The following is a 19854-nucleotide window of genomic DNA, read 5'->3' as shown; positions in this document are numbered from 1 at the left end:
TTCTAACGCCATTGGTTTGGTGATTTTGGGAGCAAAAGAAAACTTCAACGCGACGACTCGTGGAGCTTCTCTCTTCCCCGAAGAGTTTCGGAGGTTCCCTCGACGAAGACTCGTCGGCGATTCTCGTCCATGCCTGAGAATCGTTGGCTCGCACCTCATGGAGAATCGTTGGCTCGCACCTCATGGAGAATCGGTGGCTCTCCCCTCTTCGAGAATCGGTGGCTATCTTCGACAAATCTCGGCGACTCTCTTCGACGAATCTCGGTGGCTCTCGTCTAAGATTCCCGATGGCTATCCTCGACGGAGTCAATCGGTGGCTTTCCCGTCGTTGCGAATCGGCGGTTGTTGCTGAGTTTAATTGAAAGGTAAACTCACTTTCTTCTTTGAAGTTCTCATTTTTGCATGTCTTTGATTTTGATCCATCGTGTTTTTCTTGATTGTTTTCTCCATTTATTTCCAACACGAAACTGAAAAAGAGATGTTGATCGACAGTTAAACTCTTTTGTCTGACTCAATTTCAAAATTTCCTCGCCATGATCATCATGTCTATAACTTCATTTTTGTAACGGTTTAGTAGATTCTTGTTAGCTGAACATGTGTGATTATCTAGATTCTTTGAGAATGGAAAACAATTTAGATCAAAATAATATATAAATCCTTTCATTCTTTCATTCTTTGATTCGTTTTTGTGTTTCTGTCTTAAGGTGGCTGCATAACGAGACATGACCAACGTGAAGAATCAAAGCACAACCATTGCCAAACAGGTAAAATCCACATTTCTCTTTGATCTGTTTCGGTTGAGTTAAGTCATTTGATTGTTGTTAGGCTCGGTTAAGTGTGTAATAAATGTTTAGGTAAGTGGTAGATTATGGTTGTGTTAGTTATAAATAGAAGTTATGGTTAGATGGTGTAGAGTGATGAATGAGTCGATGGTTGTTAGATATATGTCAAGTCCCTCTTCTCTTTATTAATGTTACTCTTGTTCACCATCTCTTCCATCTAAACACAATCTTTCCTCTTGTTCTTCTCTTCCATCATAACACTTTCGTTCTTCTTCTTCTTCTTCTTCTTCTTCTCTTTGTTTCCTCCTTTTGAAACGTTTTGATATGGATTATAATCCATATCAGAATGGGTCTAATTTTGTTGATCTTCTAACCAGTCAACAAAAAAGTGTCTTCGGTCATTCACAAGATCCCTTCGCGGCCACTCAACGTAGTGAAGAGACTTTTGTAGAGCGTAGAGAACGCCGCACATGGACGCCTAGAGATGACATTGTCCTCATAAGCGCATGGCTCAACACAAGTAAAGACCCGGTGGTTGGAAATGAGCAGCGTTCAGGTGATTTCTGGAAGCGAGTTGGAGCCTACTTCGCGGCAAGCCCGAAGGTTGCAGGCTGCGAACGGAGAGAGGCTGGCCACTGCAAGCAACATTGGCAGAAGATAAACGAAGGGGTCTCCAAGTTTTGTGGAGCTTACGAGGCTGCAAAGAGGGAGAAAACAAGTGGACAAAATGACAATGACGTTCTGAAGAAAGCACATGAGATCTTCTACACAAACCATAAGAAGAAGTTCAGCCTCGAGCATGCGTTTATGGAGCTGCGTCACGACCAGAAATGGTGTGATCTTTCAAACTCTAAAACCGAAGGAAGCTCAAGGAAGAGGAAGTATGAGGATGGTGCACAATCTTCAACCTCTCACGCTACTGAAGCTAGCACGTCTGAAGCTGATGAAGCAAGCAATCAACCACCGGGTGTGAAGGCGGCTAAGGCGCGGGGTAAGAAGACGACGTCTGATGAGATACCTCTGTCTAAGTTTCAGACGATGTGGTCCATTAAACAACAGGATCTTGTTGTCAAAGAAAGGCTATCCAAGATGTCTCTGCTTGATAGTCTTATTGGAAAAGAAGGACCACTAACTGACTCTGAGGAAGCTCTGAAGAAGAAGCTGATCACTGACTTGTTGTCTGTTTGAACCACTGTCCTTTGTGTGTTGCTCTCTAGTTAAGTCCTTTGTATTGTCTCTAGTTATGTGATGCAAAACCATGTTCTTGCTCTCTAGTTATGTGAACTAAAACCTTGTTCTTGCTCGCTTGTTCTTGTTCTAGTTATGAAATGGTAGTTATGTAATGTAAAACCTTGATCTTGTTTGATATTAAACCTTGTTCTTGCTCGTTTAAACCTTGTTCTTGCTCGTTTAATATTTTTGTGTTTGCGTTTAATGCAGGGGAGGAGTGAACCGAAGCCTTCTGTGTCAGTGAAGTGGAGACAATACATGTGTGTCTCACGGACTGAAGCCATCTCTTTGGTGTCATATGGTTCAGAGACAATACCCGTGTGTCTCTTCTTGTCTCAGCAAACTCACGAGAGTTTGTATTGTATTGAAGCAAACAAGTATTGTCACGAGATTTGGGGTCACGAGATTTGGAATGTATTGTCACGAGACAAGTTTGGGGTCACGAGTTTGTTGATCAAAGTCCTCCTCCTTCTCTCTTATTGCTTGTCTTTCTTGTTTACCAAAGTCCTTCATCTATTTTCTACTCCAATCTTGTTTACCAAAGTCATCCAATCTCTTCCTTCTACTCCTCCTATTTTCTAAAACAGATATGGCATCTTCATCTAATAATAACACTTTTGAGGGGTCAATGGATGAAATGTTTGATCAAACTTTCGACCAAGCATTCGAGCAAACTTTCGAAAATTTGTTTAATCATTATGCTTATCAGGAAGATGAAAGGAAAACAAGAAAAAAAAGAGTTTTTATTGAAAGAAATCGTGAAGAAGGTCATCTCCGTTTGTGGAATGATTATTTCAGTGATACTCCTACATATCCTGAAAATATATTCCGACGCCGATTTCGAATGAACAAACCATTGTTCATGCATATTGTTGATCGCCTCTCCAATGAAGTTCAATTCTTTCGACAAAAGAAAGACGGTATTGGAAGGTTTGGTCTCTCTACACTTCAAAAGTGTACAGCAGCTATTCGTGTGTTGGCATATGGTTCAGCGGCTGATACGGTCGACTAATACCTCCGGCTCGGTGAAACTACTACTCGGTTAAGCGTGGAACATTTTGTAGACGGAATAATCAACTTGTTCGGAGATGAGTATCTTAGAAGACCAACACCAGATGATCTTTAACGTCTACTTCATATTGGAGAGCTTCGTGGATTTCCCGGGATGATAGGAAGCATCGATTGTATGCATTGGGAGTGGAAGAATTGTCCCAACGCTTGGAAAGGACAATATTCTTGTGGCTCGGGAAAACCCACAATCGTTTTAGAGGCGGTTGCTTCGTATGATCTCTGGATATGGCATGCGTTTTTTGGACCTCCAGGTACTTTAAATGATATCAATGTCCTTGAACGCTCACCTGTTTTTGATGATATAATAAATGGTCAAGCTCCGCAAGTTAATTTCTCGGTCGAGGGAAGAGAATATCATTTGGCTTACTATCTCACCGATGGTATTTATCCGAAATGGGCAACTTTTATCCAATCTATTCCAATTCCACAAGGATCGAAAGCCACTTTATTTGCTCAACGTCAAGAAGCTGTCCGAAAAGATGTCGAGCGTGCTTTCGGAGTCTTGCAATCTCGATTTGCCATTGTCAAAAATCCAGCACTCTTTTGGGATAAAATCAAGATTGGGAAGATTATGAGAGCATGTATCATACTCCATAATATGATAGTAGAAAACGAACGAGATGAATACACTCAATTTGATGTGTCAGATTTCCAACAAGGAGAAGGCTACGGAGGTTCTCATGTCGATCTCAGCTATTCTACAGATATCCCTACAAATATGGCCAATATGATGGGTGTCCGAACGAGAATTCATGATAGACAAGTGCATCAAGAACTCAAAAATGATTTGGTTGAAAATATATGGCGTAAGTTCGGACGTGATCAAGACAACAACTGAGCTTCGATGCATCTTTTAAATTATTATCTTTTTTTGTAATCTTTATTTTAATGTTTTTAAGTTTTTATTTTAAAATCTATGTTTAAAATGTTATCTTTCAATATGTTATATTTAATAAAAAAAATTAATCTTTAACTTTTTTTTAAGAACCCTTCTTTAAGAAACAACCATTGGAGCATTTAAAAGAACACGTTTCTTAAGAAAAGTTTTTAAGTGTACTTTATCACTATATTATTTCCTAAGAACCCAATTAATGGTACCAGCAATAATGATGCTCTAAGGATCGATTATTACAGTTTCATTTAGTTTTCATTTAATTAAATGATGTTATTTGTTTAAAGACCCTCCAAAGAAACTGCAATAATCATGGTCTTAAAATAGACTCTACTAATTATTATTATTATACAATACCTTTTAATGTAGCCAATCATTTTACATTTACGTGATTTACGAAAATTACAGTATCGTTAATCTTTCAAATTATTTATCTATTAAATATATTTTTTTTAACACAAAACTTAGCCAAATTTGTATAGCATATTAATTTTTTTGGGGTCAAAATATAGAATACTAATTATACTCGTAAATACTATTTGTAAAAGAGAATTTCTATAAAAAAAACTTTAAACAACATTTTTGATAATTATTTTTATCTAATTTATTATTTTTATCGACTATCTTTTTACTATACATTTTTTTAACGATGTAGTTAAAATAGATCCTTCTAATTATTATTATACAATGGTTTTTAATCTAACCGATATCATTTAGAATCTTAATATAGAATAAATTTTTGCATTTATATGGTTTACGAAAAATCCATTATTATCTATTAAAAAATATTTTGGTAAAACATAGAACATGGCCAAATTTGTATAGCGTATTAGTTATGCTATACTTTTGCGGCTAAGGTATATATTTCGTTAACATACTATATTTGTAAAATCGATTTCCTATAAACAAAACTTTAAGCAATATTTTTGATAATTATTTTTACACAAGTTTAAATTAATATAATGAAACCAAAATTAAGGATTAAAACTTAGTTTTTTTTATAAAAAAAAAAAAAAAGAGAAAAGAAGTAGTTGATGGGTCTTAAAACTAGATTTGGTTTTTGTTTATCGCTATTGACTTCAGAAGAGAAAACAAAAACAATTTTCTAAAATGTTAAGTATTAAATAGATTTAACTGCTAGGACTTTTATAAACTGTAGTCTAAAACACTGACAAATGTCACCGTGAAACTGTAAGAACATTATTGATCGTTGGAAACAACATAGGTTCTTAAATTATCAATTTCCTAATAAAAAGACCACGTTTTCATTCTTCCCCCAGCGTCTCTGCTTCCTGCAACACAAGAACACGACCACTTGATTACATTTATTATTCTATTCAAGCCCAACTGATGCAATGATGCTACTAGAGACTCCACTTTATGTCTTTAACCGAGAGAGATTCAGTTGCCAAGTTAATCTTAAGATTCTTTATTTGCATGTGCCCAAGATCAACGAGGAGACACTGCTGCAAAAACTTAAGGAATTCAATAGATTTGAGTTACCTATCCCTTTCTTTTGCGTTTGAGATTCTTGAGATTCTTGATCTGCAGCGTCATGTATTCGATCACTTCTTTCAGTGTTGCTTTTCTTTTCTCTTTAAAATTCCAGAGTGCTGGGACTGAGTACCTCCCACTTGGGTTATGCTCATTCAGCTCCTCCAGTGCTGTCTTCACTGCCTCCAACACTTCTTCACCCCACTCTTCTCTCAGGCTCTTAAGCTGCTCATCTTCTTCATCCACCACTTCCTGCACCAGTGGAAGATGAAGATTCATAAAATTTAGACATAGACACTAGGAAGGAGTCTCGAGGAAGTATGAGACATAACAAACCTTCATTTTGTCCTCAGTCCCCACGCGTTTGAATGGATACCATCCTGAATCCTTGAGGGTTTCCTGCCACTTTGAGCAAAGGATGGCGTACTGCACCTCAGCTTCTTCGCCTTTGAATCTTTTCTTGCATGCTTTCAAGAATGGCTTTTCATCAAGTTCTCCCAACCGCTTTATTCTGATGTTGGTTCGATCACTCAACAATCCACCCAACCCCTGAAAACAAAAAACAGATTTACAAGCAAACAATTAATCACTCACAGCTCAGGTCTCACCAATGGCCGTTCCAACTAGCAACCAAGAACATGGAAGCATTTAAAGTACATACCCCAATCAATTCTTGACGTGCTTCTTGTATCTCATCGTTGCTTTGCCTTTCTTTTATCATGAGGGCCGAGTTAGTATCCTCCAGATCTTGCAACTCAGAGCACTTCTCCTCTAGCTCCTCATTCATCTTTTTCATTTCCTTCTTAACGTCCTCATCATCTTCATCTTCCCTATGCTTCATGACTTTCAGCTTTCCTTTCAGCTCTTGAATCTCCATCTGAAGTTTCTGCTTGTTGTTCAACTCCTCCTCTAGCTGACGGATCTTGTTCAATGCCTCGTCTTTTTTCCTCTGAATTCAGAAAAAAGAGTAGTTTTCAAAATCTTCAAAACACAAACTGAGGCAATCTAGTTTGAGCCAGTTACTGAAAACATACCTTGTGTTCTTCCACAAGTGTCAGTACACGATCATCCGTCCTTTTCTGCTCCAGTGAAGCTAACTGGAGAGAGGAGTTCACCGCATCGTTCTATCGCAACAAGACAAAACAAAAAAAAAGATCATCAGTACCCTGGAAAACATAAGTATACTATTAATGACTAACTATCTATTACCTTCTTCTTCTCTTCCTCAAGCTTTTGTCTCTCCAGTTCAGTTAACGCTTGCTTCTTGTCCAATTCTTTGGACCAAGTATCCAGATCCTTCATCCTATCCTCCAGTTTCTTGCTCAGCATCTCTTTCTCTTGTAAGATCCTGTAGACGTTGCGCTGCGAAATCTCCTGCATCCTTTTTGTTTCTGGATACAAAAACAAGAGTCACAAACCTAAAACCCAAAGCCGAGATCAATCAACTTTTCAGTAACAAACCTTCTTTATAAGTTTGGTCAAGCTCGTCTTTTTGCCTGATAAGCCTCTGCAGAGAGATGATCTGCTCGTTGTACTTGTGCTGGACCTGGTTATAATCCTCATTCTTCTTAGCAATTTTATCAGCTAGATCATCCACAACGATACTCGATTTCTGCATTTCCTCCTTGGAGATATCAGAGAAGCTCCTCAGCTTCCCCACCGTCGACAGGTACTCAGCTATCGACCCTTGAGAGTTGTAATCATCCCCACGCGCGCACCACCCGTAAGTCTTGAACCTCCAGTCTCCTGTCTTATAACTCCAGTCCTTCTTCCCGCACCGCTTCACCTCGTACTCCTTCTCAAGCTCTGTAACACTCGTGAACCCATCCATACCACCGCTGAACCTAGGGACGACAGCAACCGCAGAATCCACCTCAACCCAAATGGTCTTCACCTCAAGAGGGTTGAACCTCGCGAGCTTCTTCAACCAATACGCCGAATCAAGAAGCAGAGTCTTGTCGTCGTTTCCTCTCAACGGGCTGATGACAATCCCCATCCAAGGCCAGACGTACATGTCACTCACAACAGCTTGGTTCTGCTTTGACGAGTACACTGTAAGCTGAAGCCGCGGAGGCTCAGCGTCGCCAGCGAGCTCGTTCTTGAGGTACTTTGACAAGGCCAAGTGATTAGCTTTCTGCTTACAGTTTCTAGCGGCGGATCCTTTGGCGACGCCGGTGGCGTGAGCGAGGAGCTCCTTGTACTTGTAGTGCTGCTTCTTCTTACCAGAGCAGAAAGGGCACTTGAAAGAGTCCAACTTTAGCTTGACCTTCAACTCTCCGTCTCTCAGTTGCTTGTAAGGCTTCTCAGAGTAGTCAGCAATCTCGGACTCACTAACCTCTGATTCAGACTCGGAACTTTTATCCATCCTGTAACAAAGAGCTTACAGATTTAGAAGCAAAGGAACAAGATTTTGAACATAAACAGTCTAAAGATGAAAACTTTTAACAGGATTTGAGGAATAGCTGAGAGAACCAAACCCTAGAAAGCACAGAGCAGGTCGTGAGAGAGATGATATACAGTAAGAAAGTGAAGAAAAGAGTTGGTACAGGAAAGGAAGAATCGAGACTTGCTTACGAGGATCGCGGCGAGGAGAGGGGCGAAAGAGAAATGTGATGACAGTGACAAAGAGGAGAGGAGAGGAGAGGAGAGCAATTAGGTAGCTGAGGAGTCGCAACGTGGCCACTCGATTACGATTGGTGTCTGGTTTTATTAATATGTGTTTTGCAGATTAATTACTATATTTGTATGATTAGGATTATATGAAACACATTTTCTTAATCCCGAGAGTGTGAAGCAGTACGCTTTGATAGGTCCAGCCGTCAGCTGACAAAATTTGTGTGTGTGCCAGTGGGCAGTGGCTGAGCTGAGTTTCTCTTCTCATAGTTTTTTTTTTTTTTTGTTTTTCAGATACAAAGACTTCATTGGAAATACTGTATTTTTGTTTTCCTCCTATTTTTTCGTCAAAAAAAGAAGAAGATATATTCGTTTTGATTTGATCTTTGTTGTATTGGTTATTACAGATTGTTCACGTTTTAGAGAAAACTTAATGAAGCTGCTTTTTCCAAAACATATTTAACCAAAAATATATAAATATTTTCATCTGAAAGTTTTTTTTTATCGTATATGCAATAAACGTGACTGCAGTCCGTTATTATTGATACGGAAAAACACTTCCGTTGTTAAAACTTAAATTGCATGGAACTAAATCATTATGATATAAATTTATTGACAAAAGTCAACCTAATTTCCATGTAGGCTTTATCACTTATTTCTCTTAAAATAGTATATTAGCTCTTATTTTTTTAATGGTTAAATGTGTTTTTTAAGAGTTTGTTTAATTTTTTTTATGTGATGTATCATATAAAATTTTATATTATTGTCTTTGATAATTTTATCGAATAGTTCTAGAGTGTGTATAAGGCACTCTAGGTCCAGCTAATGTAACATTTTCTTACAACTTTACAATTATGCTAGGTTCAACTTAGGAAAGAAAGAGAAGAGAAATATTTATTTACTTAAGGTATGAATGGTGACCAGAGAACGGCGAGAAATAATGCATTCTCTAACGTTCTTAAAAAAAATCACAATTCATAAGGAATAATAATTCTCTTTCATTCTTTTTTTGTAGAGAATTAAAGAACAAAATTATTCCTTGTTAAATTTGATAAGGAACAACCATTCCTTTTTATTCCTGCTATTTTATTCCCGTACATTTCTTTTTTATTCGTTCCTCTTGTTTTCCGAATGGTCACCAGTCAGACTTTTAGTTGTAATTAAATTCCACATATACAGTATCTCATTTTTAATTTATTATTTTCCATTTCGTTTAGCAGTAAATATTTTTTTTGTCAACTCATTCAACAATTAGCTTAATATATGCAAAGGTTAACCGACTTTAGAAAATATAATAAATAAAGTGGTTATAATTAATTAAAAATAAAATAAAAATCTGTAAAAAAATCATTTAAAAATAGGCAAGTATTATTTTGTATTTCAGTTTTAATATAATAGATAGCAATTGTTAACGATGAAAATGTTGTTAGATGTTAATTGGTATTACTATATCACATCTAGTTACATCATTATTGGGAGCTACATTTTGTGTTAGGTGTTACAACTGTTATTAGATGTGACATACGTGTTTAGATGTTATTTTTATATGATATTATTGGCTAACATGAGGTGTTTAGATGTTATTTTTATATGATAGTATTGGCTAACATGGAGATGTCGTAGTTTAGAAAATACTTAGTAGTTTTAGCAAGGGTAGTTAGCATGTTAGGTTCCTATGGTGTTTGAAGTTTTTGTCCCATATAAACAAAAGAAGGATCCGTAAAAACCATGCCAAGGCTAATCCTAGAACCGAAGATAAAATTTGCAAACAAGTAGAAATCCTATAAACAGAAATATAAAAACCGACTTTTAACTATAACTAGATCTCGACCCGCGCAACCGCACGAATTTTTGTTTTCATTTATTTTTATATAAACATTTTGTTTTCAACTCTAAATTGGTATATATTATAATATATATGTGTTTATCAATTTTTAAAACATAATAAGTTTACAATATATTTTTTTCATTGAATAGATTGTTTTAAACTTTCACATATATTTGTATCTTCTTCTATATTAATATTTTCGGATTATCATTTCATTATTAAAATCTTAACTATATATATAAAGATTAGTAAAATATTGTTTTATTGTCATATTCAAAAATATTGTAACATTTCACAAATTTAGAAAGTTTTTAAAAAATTAAACTTTCGCTTCATAGATTTATATTATCGAGTAAATAATTAAACATTTAGTTTTTGTTTAATTTTTAAAATAAACTATATAGTTTAAAATTTGTTTTCGTAGGTTTAAGGTATTAAAGATTAATCATTGTTAGATAATATGATTTTTGTTATTTAAAAAAAATCTTTATAATTTTAAAAATTAACATCGACAAATATTTAAATAATTAACATATGGAGGTATAGTATTACAACATTAAATTATATCTATTTAATTTATACTATATATAAGTCCAATAGATCATCTGTTTAAATCCAATTATTGATAGCCCAATAAAAATTTCTGGTAGGCCCAAAATTTAAATGATAAATTAGAGATTAAGGGGGGTGGGGGTTATTAGGGGATGAATTGCGTAGAGTTTGTGAATTTTGAGAGTTGATAGATTTAAAAAAGTTATGTGGATTGTGAAAATTTATATACATTGACTTAAGAAATTTGATCATAATATTTTTAGATTGATATACATTTTCATGAATTTGTATTACCTATTTTCTATCATTTTTTGTAAAATAAATATATAATATATTTATTTTCTTAATCATATAGCATGATTATTTATTTTTTTCTTTCAAATTAAAAAGAAAATAATACTGATACATACAAAATTGAATAATTTTCTCAAATAGTCATTTTAAAATATTTTGTCACAAAAAGAGCATTAAAAAAAATGACCAAAACAAGTTTTATTAAAAATGTAAAGGGATATTTTGCCTCATACGCGGTATAGATGTATAAGTAATAAAAATAAAGAGTTGTTTTTATATATATTTTTTTCAAATTTGAACATTTTTATAATTTTTCTATTTAAAAAAAAATATTTTTTCAAATTTTCTTTTTGAAATTCGAAAATGTTTTTTGAAACTATTTAAAAATATATTTTTTAAAATTATTAAGATTTGTAAATCTAATTATTATTATTTATATTAAAATATAATATTTTTAAAAATAATTATATATTCAAAAATGTAAAAGTATATAAATGTAATGAATTATAGTTTTGAACATATAATTTGGATTTAAGGTGTAATAGATATTTGGTAAGAATAATTATTTTGTTTTCTAGTACTTTTATCACAAGGATTTTGAAAATCACATGGATACATATGATATTTTGAAAGTTGAGTTTTATGAGTAAAAATGAATAAAATTCATCTTCCAATAACACTAGATTTAGTTAGAATTAGAGAATCAATAATAACTAAACTTTTTGAACAACAAAAGATTTGAATGGATTTTGAAAATTCTTAAACCAATAATAATGGATCCTACTATGATTTTTGAAATACTAGACCAATAACAATGGATTTTTAAAATTCACAAACTCTACACAAATTCATCTCTCAATAACCTCCCCTAAATGTAATATGATTTTTTAGTAATAGGTGTATTACGTCTGTTTTTTTTTTAAAATCACACCTGAATCAAACAAAGTTGTAACTTCGATACATAAAACCATGAGTCCGAATCAAAGATCCGATTAAATTATATATAAACAAAAAGCATCCATCAATGATTTATATTTTGATATGACGTATAATCTTTTAATACTGTTATTAATAAAACAACAATTGATGCTTTTTCAGAAGATACATCTTCACAAGTAACAAAGCTTAAAATGGATTTTAGTAAAAAGGTAAAACCTCTATGGCTCTATCTACCTAAGAACTAGCAACACTTGGATCAACTCCCACTCCACTTTTGATCTTCTCCATCTCATTACTCAGCACTTCCTTTACTTTGCTCTTTAGCTGCAAGCCATGTAGAGAAACAGACACTCTTTACTTTGCTTTCATTTTTTTGTGGAAATAGAAAAGATTTCTGGTAAGGTTTTACATACCTCACTGAGACCTTGTTCTGTTTTCACTGAGACATGAAATGATTCATCAGGCCCTGTTTCCCTGTACTTAATGATTTCTTCTTCATCATTGCTTCTATCTTCTTTGGCATAAATCACCGGAGAGCCGCCTCCAAGCAGGTCGCATTTGGACACAACATCAATCCACAGGTAATCCTTAAACCTTTCTTTTATTTCTTTATATATCCTAAACTGCAATGCCCTCAAAACAAATACATAACTGAATCAGCAAAGTATTAACCAGACACAATTGCTTGTCTCACACACATGTTTTGTCTTCTTCAGATCATTTAAATTAAGTTGACGATGCACATGGTATACACTTACCTGGTCAGAAGGTGAAGTCCCACACTCTCCAGTAAGATCATGAACATATAGAACCGCGGTTGGAAGATGAGTGAGTACAGCAAGAGTTAGCTTCTCTAGATTGTTCCTATCCTCTGTCATGACCCAAAAAACAACAATCAAATATCATAAAACAATGCATACACAAGAGAGTTATATAGCAAGTAGACTTTACCATCACATCTCCTGAGAAGTCCAGGGGTGTCTGTCACCTGCAATGAGTCTCTGGATGATTAACAATCCAAATCATGAGGAATGTGATTAGATGAAACAAAGCAAGTAATGTAACCTGAAACCGTTGGTAGTTCAAAATGACATGGCCCATCAGAATCCCTCTGGTTGTGAAAGGATAGTTGCAAATCTGACAACCCAAAAAGAATATCATATAAGGGAATGCAAGTTAATATCAAAACTAATATGAAGGTTGGGACAAAAGGCAAAACCTCTGGCTTCCCTGTTGAAAGAATGCGAACCAACGATGATTTCCCCACGTTTGGTGCTCCGACAAGGCAAAGGGTTGGCATTTCCAAGTCAACAACTGGCATAGCCCTCAAAACCTGCAAGATGCTTAACTCTATTCATACAGTTCTGATAATTTAAGTCAAAAGGGTCAAACCATTGCGAGAGAGAAACAAGCAAGGAACCTTTGCTATGCTTAACAAATCATCAACAGCTCTTCCTTCTTGCTGGAAGACCAATTCAAGCTTCTCCACACCTTCGCTCAACCGATCCTCTGCTTCTCGCTTTGATAATGCCTGCCAAAAGAAGAAAAGCAAAAGATCTTTATTAGCTTTTCGTTCAACTAAACTATGATAGAATAAGATAGAACAATGAAATTTTAGAAGTTGGTAACGCCTTTAGTGTTGCAGTACCAATCACAACCTATGTGAGATCACTAACATGAAAAATACAATAATCTTATCTTCCACAGGATTGAGGAGTCTGACCTTAGCACAGAGAGAAGCATGTTCCTTTCCAACAGACAACACCTTCTTCCTCAGAGCATCAACTTTTCCTAACACCTAAAGAACAACTTAATCTATAAGCCAATGCTAGAATCAGTAGTAGGGTAATGGGAGAGAATGACTTAAAGGGCATACGCATAATAGAGATACCTCCTCGTATTTTCCATCACCAAGTGTCAACTCAATAAGAGACCGCTCATAAGGATGCAACAGTCTCCTCCTTGGAAAACTCTCCATGTATCCTTTTAAAGGTAAAGCCAGTTCCTTTTCAAACAAAGACCAGTCAGACAAGAATCATCTCAGAATCTCAACCAAAGGATGCGTTAGAATGAGCTTACTTTCATGAATGCATCAAGCTGTTTAGCACCTCTGTTTCTTTCCCTCTTTGCAATATTAGCTATGCCTGAGTGAGACACCGCAAAATGGACCAAGACTCAGCTAACGAGTTTGAACAAAGGAATCAATATTACAACCTTTAGTTGGTTGGACTCTTTTGGACTTCCTGAGAGCAGAAGAGTACAAATCAATAGATGGCATCACCATGGGGAGTTTTTGAAAAGCCCCCAAACTCTCCTGCACTGGAGCCCCTTGCTTTTCCTGCAAAACCCAACATTCGTTTTCGTTAAAAGTCAAAAACTTTACCTAACCCAAAGCTCGAGACTTTTGTAAGTAAAAAAGGGATCCAAAGGTGGGAACTTTTTACCGGGGAGGTAGGGGTTTCAATCTGCTTCTGAGTGATGTAGGAAGTGGGCAAGTAACTCGAAGTGACGACTGGAGAAACAGCTGTCTGAAGATTCCGATATTGACGCAAAGTTGGAGACTTTGAAGTGGAGGCTGAACAAGAGTATGAGAGAGGTAAGAGGAGGATGAAAAGACAAGGATTTGAGGAAGCGATTGAAGAGGTACCTGACGAGAAGATGAAAGATTGTAGATAAAGCTGTGGTGATGATGCTAAGAGTCGCCATTGATTGGGAAACAAGCTCGACGCCAATTTCATCGTGTTTCTGAGAAAGCTTGTACAAGGCATTGTCACGCCTTGCACCATTTGAGTTGTGGATTCAGAGATAACCGAACTGGACCGGAATGGTTTTGGGTTCATGGTTCGACAAATTTATTTAACCATGAAAACAACGCTAACTGGTGTATTGGGCCTATACCATGTCAGTTGAAGGACTTTACATAGAGATTCAGGGTAATATACCAATATCAGACACCGATTAGATTAGAGGACTGCCCTTGAAAAATCGAAAGAGGTAAACAGAGTATGATTTTGGGCCAAGAGACACGATTTTGCCCTTCTGGAAAAGGGCTGTGTCAGATGCTAGGTTCTGACTCCTGAACGCAGCAGACGAGCTATATTTGTACTGGGACTCAATAGGTGACTGTTTTGTTTATGGCTTTAGGACCACAAATTATTTTCGGTAAAAATGTTTATCGAACGACGAAATGTGCAGATTTTTTCAGATGAGGTTTTAGAGCCAAATATAAATATAATAACTCTAATTTTAATGCTAACTATCAATACAAAACGAGGACATATCATTTTAATCCTACGTTAACATGACTTTTTTTACTGAACTTCCATAGATTAACATAGGCAATTAAATTATGTATAAGATGGTTACTAGCATACAAAAATATATGGTTTAGGGTAGGACTTGGGTTGCCAGACATTAAACTTGGGATGGACACGATTAGCATGAGCGTGTAACATCAGTCATGTTGGATCATAAAATTTTTTAGCAGTTAACATGAATAGTTATATGCTACAAATAAATGTAACGATAAATTATAGGTTAACTGGTAACATAGCCAAGACTACCTTAATAAGTATTGTTAACATAAACTTAAATCATGGTTTTTTATAGTTGGAAAATGTAGGTTAATTTTAAGTCATTTCTCAACAAACAAAAAAAATGATATTTTAACGGTTAATGTAATTAATTAACTGCTACGGATAAACATACACACTACCATGAGTGTGTGACATCAGTCAGATAGGTATGTCCCTTCGTTCATCACTTTGTATTAACAGTTAACATGCTTACATATATGCTACAGACAAACATAACATTAGTGGTCAACTGACTTCTCCAAACTGTCAACTGACTTCTCCAAACGCCGCTCTATCTCTTTAAAGTCCTCCCTCATAATATTGCCAATGTCAACGACTGTATCTTTGGGTTAAGCTGCAACTAGCTAGGTTAGCGACAGACAAGTGAGCATTTGGATGGGAAAAGATCCCCATATGTTGACATCAACGTTTTGTCTTCGTCTTTCTTTCTTTAGCTTATTTTTCTTTTTGCTTTCGTTTAATTCTCGTACGAATCAAATCAGCGCTTGTGAATCCACCTTTAAACATGTCTTTCCGGAAAACATATCCTTTACCAATCAGGAGAACCATGTTGTCGACAAAGCCATCTTCTTATTCATCCAGCCACCCAGAGTTTGTACTCCTGCACCAGTTTCCTTCTATGTCGTCTAAAATAAATTTTACATTTATGCGAACATCCAAAATAAACTCTGCTGTGATCATATTTTCACAATAATTTAACAAGAAATTACCAACGTTATTTGTTAATAGACAAGTTACAGCGTTAATGTCATTATTATCTAATAACATGATATCTAACGAGTAAACAAGGTATGGTTGGGCTGAATAATAAAATGATCAGGCTAATTGCAATCCTAACAATCACATTATCACCAAAGTTTTTTGACCTTTACATTATCTCTTGATGACAATCCGATCAACAATGCTCTCATCGGCGACCAATACATGAAATCCATCTCATGTCTGAAAACTAGAAACACCACCGTGTCTGGCCAAAAACGAATAATAGTAAATGATAGGAAAGTATACAAACATGACAAGAGAAAAGAGAAAGGGAGCTCATACCTGTTTTATTTTCTTCATCTCTTCTTACAAAAACAGTAGGTGTGTTTCTCTCCAACCGCATACATTTTATAAATAAAACTAAACATTTAGGGGAGTGTATTCAATTGAGATTTTTAGATGATTTGTGTCAAAATGACAAATCTACTGTTATTGAAACATGAATTTTAAAAACTCATTTAAAATCTAGTGTTATTGAACTTGACATTTTACAAAGTACTCTGAAATTTACAGTTATTAAAAATATTTTAAGTTGTGGAGTTTTAAAGTTTTTAAGTGATTTTATAGTGTTTTGGATGAAGTTTCTTAGTTAAAAAAAATAAAACTCAAATCACATGGTTTTAATTGATACTCTAGAGTGGTTTAACAAAAAACATTTTATTCTCTGTAATTCCTTAAAATCATCTAAAACCTCGTTAAAAATCAAATCACTTCAAATTTTAGATTGGATACACCCCCCTTGACATATAAATATCTTTTAAATGTTAGATGGGTGAGAGGATAAAAAATGTTATACTTACGTGAGAGGATGAGAAGATGAGAGAAGTCTGGTGTTTAAAAAATAAAAAGAAAAGTCTAAATAGAACATAGTCCGACGAAATTACACACCTATCCTATATGAAGCAATAGACATAGGGGTAAAATCGGTATGGAAAAAAAGAGGAAAAAAGGGAGGGCTCCGCTATTATTTGTTCGTTCTAGAGGCATACACGACTCCTTGATGGCAAATGATGATGATTTAAAGACAAATCTTGAGATTGTTTTTTTTTGTTTATTATGTCTGCATCACATGTGTGTAATTTATTCTCTGAAGCAAACAATATAACTATAAATTTGAGAATGTTTTTTAAGCAAAATTGCACTAGCATTTGTCTTTAGCTTCATACAGATTTTTTATAAGGAAAACATAGTAAAGTAGCTAGCGGTTCCATGGATTGTTGCTGGCTGCTTCTAATTCATTTTGATTATGAGATCATTGATCTTATCTTCACGGTTTCCAGTATCTCCTCCATCGCTGAAAACTTGTTTCTTCCCGTGCAAGACACCAGCCTCTGGCTTGTTGAGTTTCAAGGGTCCCAAGAACCTCATAACCTCTCTGAAATGATCACCAACTCTTGCTATCTCATTGACAATGTCTTCTATGCAAAAGATACCATGTTCTCCTAGAGCCTAGGGTAAACACGAGTTAAAAAGGTTTAAGAACAGTATGGTCATTATCTGGTGGATATAAGCTATCCTATACATTGAATAAGAAGCTACTTATTACCTGTTCGATAATGTTGTTGTCGGTAAGAGGAACAGGATTGCCTTCTATTATTGTGTATCCCTTCTTGAATATGAGGTCCTTAACGCTCTTACCATTTGGGTACCTTGAAATGACAAACATTGGTTCAGAGCTCATAAAAGAAAATCAAGCAAGCAAAACAGTTCACGATTGAAAGATGATTTTTCTTAACGTAGTACCCATAAGTGACGTAAGGCTGGACTTTGAGAAGCTTTTGAAACAAACCATCAGTTGCTTTGGCAAATACACCAGTGAAAGTGCTCCTTAGTTGCATACTGTTAAGAACCTTCTTGGTCTTTGGGTGCATATCATTCTTACTGCTCACCAGAAAAGGAAAAAGGAGGAGGGATGGTGAGGAAACACTAGCATAGGAAGATAAATAAAACCACTGGAGAAAATAAATTACCCTTGTATGCGTATGATGAAAACAAGGTTTGATTTTGCTGGTTGAGGAGTTGCCCTTGGCCTCTTTACCCTTTGCTTCATCCGGATAAGATCTATTTCCTAAATGTCACAACAAGTAACAGTAAGGTTACAAAGAATGATCAAGTATTAACAAAACATACAACAAGTTGTAAACATGAATCAGTTCTATGTTAGGATTACAAAACAAGTCTTATAGATGCATAATCAGAGCTTGAGGTTTATATAAAATGGACCTTAGCCCTGAACTCAAGAACAAAGTCTTCAGGTCGTTTGATATCAGCAACTTTCTTCTTCTTCTTGCCGAAATTGCCCAACTCAAGTTGCTTCTTCCTGATAAAGGCAAGCTCATCCCTGTTCTTCCTCTTCTTAAGTATAACCTCAGGTATGTAGTCCAATCCCTTATTAGCTTCTTCTACAGCCATCACCTTAGCTTCTTCTTCAGCCATTACTATTATCTCTACTCTTTCTCTCTAGTCACTGCAAAACAAACAGATCTATGATTTATGATGCCAAAGTAATAACTCTGGTTCGAAACAGAAGGAGCACGAAGCTTGACGAGAGACATTAGGCGAAAGGAAAGCAACTATTTACCGGTGGAGACGAAGCAATCGAACGGTGGTTGAAGAGATTCCAAGTTAGACGGCGGCAGTATCGTCCTTTTGGTTCGAGAACCGCTGTCTGAGACTTAGGGTTTATCAACTTTTAAGTCTCTCTGTCTGTTTAAGACAGACCTAGTTACGGTCCGGGTCAAATTATACAATCTAGGGTATAAACCAACCATATATGGGCTTATGGGTATCATTAACTTTTATTGAAAGCCCATTATTTCGAGATTGGCTTATATGTGAAGTTGAACTAGACTTTCACCCGTATGACTGCAAATTCAACAAAAAAGTATAACCTTTTTAAATTAATACTCTATAAAATAATATATACTTAAATTTTTTATAAAATAATATAATTTTATAGTTTCAAATTGAATTTTTGGTTCAATTAGTATATCGATAAATTAATATCTCTATAAATTAATTAAAAAATTATAATTTTGATGTAGTCCAAACATTATTAATTTGTAGAGGTTTCACCGTATATATTTTTGTAACATTAACTTGTCAGTTTGGTACGAAAATTGAATGGATTAAATTACAATATTACCTATGAAAGCCTTCCACGACTTTTCCCATATTTTATACGTGGAGATAAAAGTGTTGCTAGCCACATCTACCATGAAATCTAAAGCACCCGTTTGAGAATAATGGTTCTGAAACTTTGCCACTCTGACGACTCCAATAACATTTCCCTTTTTACTTATAACCACATGTGAGGGGAAACTGATAAGAAAAGTTTCAGATCTAAAGAAAGACGCGATCGACTACTCGAAGTTCATAATTTGCCCGAGAAGATTTTTTTTTCCTTGTCTTTTTTTTTTCATACACAATCAATCATACTCTTGATTGAGACTTATGTTATCTTGTTTTGAAAGAGAAGAAGTAGAATCAATGATAAACTGAAACTTTGGGAATACCTTGTTCTCGAGAAAAACTTCGGTGAGATATAGAGATGAAAGAAATTCAAAATAATACCTTTAGCAGATGAAGACTACCGATTTCTAAAACCAGAATGTTTTTGCTTGGGGATTATTTGAACTTTCTTCTACATTGATCGCCTCCAAAACTGGTATAGCTGAAAATGTTTTATCATCAATTTTTTTGCTATTCGGCCACCGTTTTGCCCTGTTCCAAATCTATAAAAGAGTTTGGATTGGTTAAAAGGAAGAGGTAGTGGTTTTTTAGCTTTTGGTAATTATTGAA

The 19854-nt window shown here is 35.3% G+C and overlaps 4 protein-coding genes across 10 annotated transcripts; 1 reads left to right on the top strand and 3 right to left on the bottom strand.

Moving 5' to 3' along the window:
* The first annotated feature begins 1106 nt into the window (after nucleotides 1-1106).
* LOC111211332 (glutathione S-transferase T3-like) lies at nucleotides 1107-1970 on the top strand. The gene has a single exon (XM_022712334.1). It carries the CDS (start codon nucleotides 1107-1109, stop codon nucleotides 1968-1970), a length of 864 nt encoding a protein of 287 aa, XP_022568055.1.
* A 3130-nt stretch (nucleotides 1971-5100) lies between these two features.
* LOC106406385 (factor of DNA methylation 5-like) lies at nucleotides 5101-8283 on the bottom strand. Of its 5 annotated transcripts, none has more exons than XM_013847032.3 (8): nucleotides 8044-8283; nucleotides 6931-7835; nucleotides 6679-6860; nucleotides 6504-6593; nucleotides 6131-6418; nucleotides 5806-6018; nucleotides 5479-5721; nucleotides 5101-5267 (listed from the first exon to the last, which is right to left on the bottom strand). In XM_013847032.3, exons 2-7 carry the CDS (start codon nucleotides 7832-7834, stop codon nucleotides 5479-5481), a joined length of 1920 nt encoding a protein of 639 aa, XP_013702486.2. In that variant the 5' UTR covers nucleotide 7835; nucleotides 8044-8283; the 3' UTR covers nucleotides 5101-5267. The 5 variants fall into 5 exon arrangements, with proteins under 5 accessions (XP_013702486.2, XP_013702488.2, XP_013702489.2 ...); XM_013847034.3 differs by having other exon boundaries at nucleotides 8036-8225; XM_013847035.3 differs by having other exon boundaries at nucleotides 7947-8224.
* A 3458-nt stretch (nucleotides 8284-11741) lies between these two features.
* LOC106402349 (GTP-binding protein 4-like) lies at nucleotides 11742-14751 on the bottom strand. 3 transcript variants are annotated; one of them, XM_013843063.3, is made up of 13 exons: nucleotides 14343-14751; nucleotides 14140-14270; nucleotides 13910-14033; nucleotides 13775-13839; nucleotides 13587-13700; nucleotides 13419-13493; nucleotides 13116-13226; nucleotides 12915-13028; nucleotides 12761-12832; nucleotides 12647-12683; nucleotides 12454-12566; nucleotides 12109-12318; nucleotides 11742-12019 (listed from the first exon to the last, which is right to left on the bottom strand). In XM_013843063.3, the coding sequence occupies exons 1-13, from the start codon at nucleotides 14533-14535 to the stop codon at nucleotides 11930-11932; spliced, it is 1449 nt and encodes a 482-aa protein (XP_013698517.1). In that variant the 5' UTR covers nucleotides 14536-14751; the 3' UTR covers nucleotides 11742-11929. The 3 variants fall into 3 exon arrangements, with proteins under 3 accessions (XP_013698517.1, XP_013698516.1, XP_022559690.1); XM_013843062.3 differs by having other exon boundaries at nucleotides 13572-13700; nucleotides 14343-14698; XM_022703969.2 differs by having other exon boundaries at nucleotides 14140-14256; nucleotides 14348-14401.
* A 2404-nt stretch (nucleotides 14752-17155) lies between these two features.
* Nucleotides 17156-18880, bottom strand: LOC106402376 (60S ribosomal protein L7-1). The gene is made up of 6 exons (XM_013843087.3): nucleotides 18635-18880; nucleotides 18277-18520; nucleotides 18024-18121; nucleotides 17797-17934; nucleotides 17600-17702; nucleotides 17156-17502 (listed from the first exon to the last, which is right to left on the bottom strand). The coding sequence occupies exons 2-6, from the start codon at nucleotides 18487-18489 to the stop codon at nucleotides 17284-17286; spliced, it is 771 nt and encodes a 256-aa protein (XP_013698541.1). The 5' UTR covers nucleotides 18490-18520; nucleotides 18635-18880; the 3' UTR covers nucleotides 17156-17283.
* Nucleotides 18881-19854: the final 974 nt, after the last annotated feature.

Source organism: Brassica napus, chromosome C6 (assembly GCF_020379485.1).
Source record: "Brassica napus cultivar Da-Ae chromosome C6, Da-Ae, whole genome shotgun sequence".
In the NCBI taxonomy this organism is placed as follows: Eukaryota; Viridiplantae; Streptophyta; class Magnoliopsida; order Brassicales; family Brassicaceae; genus Brassica; species Brassica napus.
This window is presented reverse-complemented; position numbering and strand designations above follow the sequence as displayed.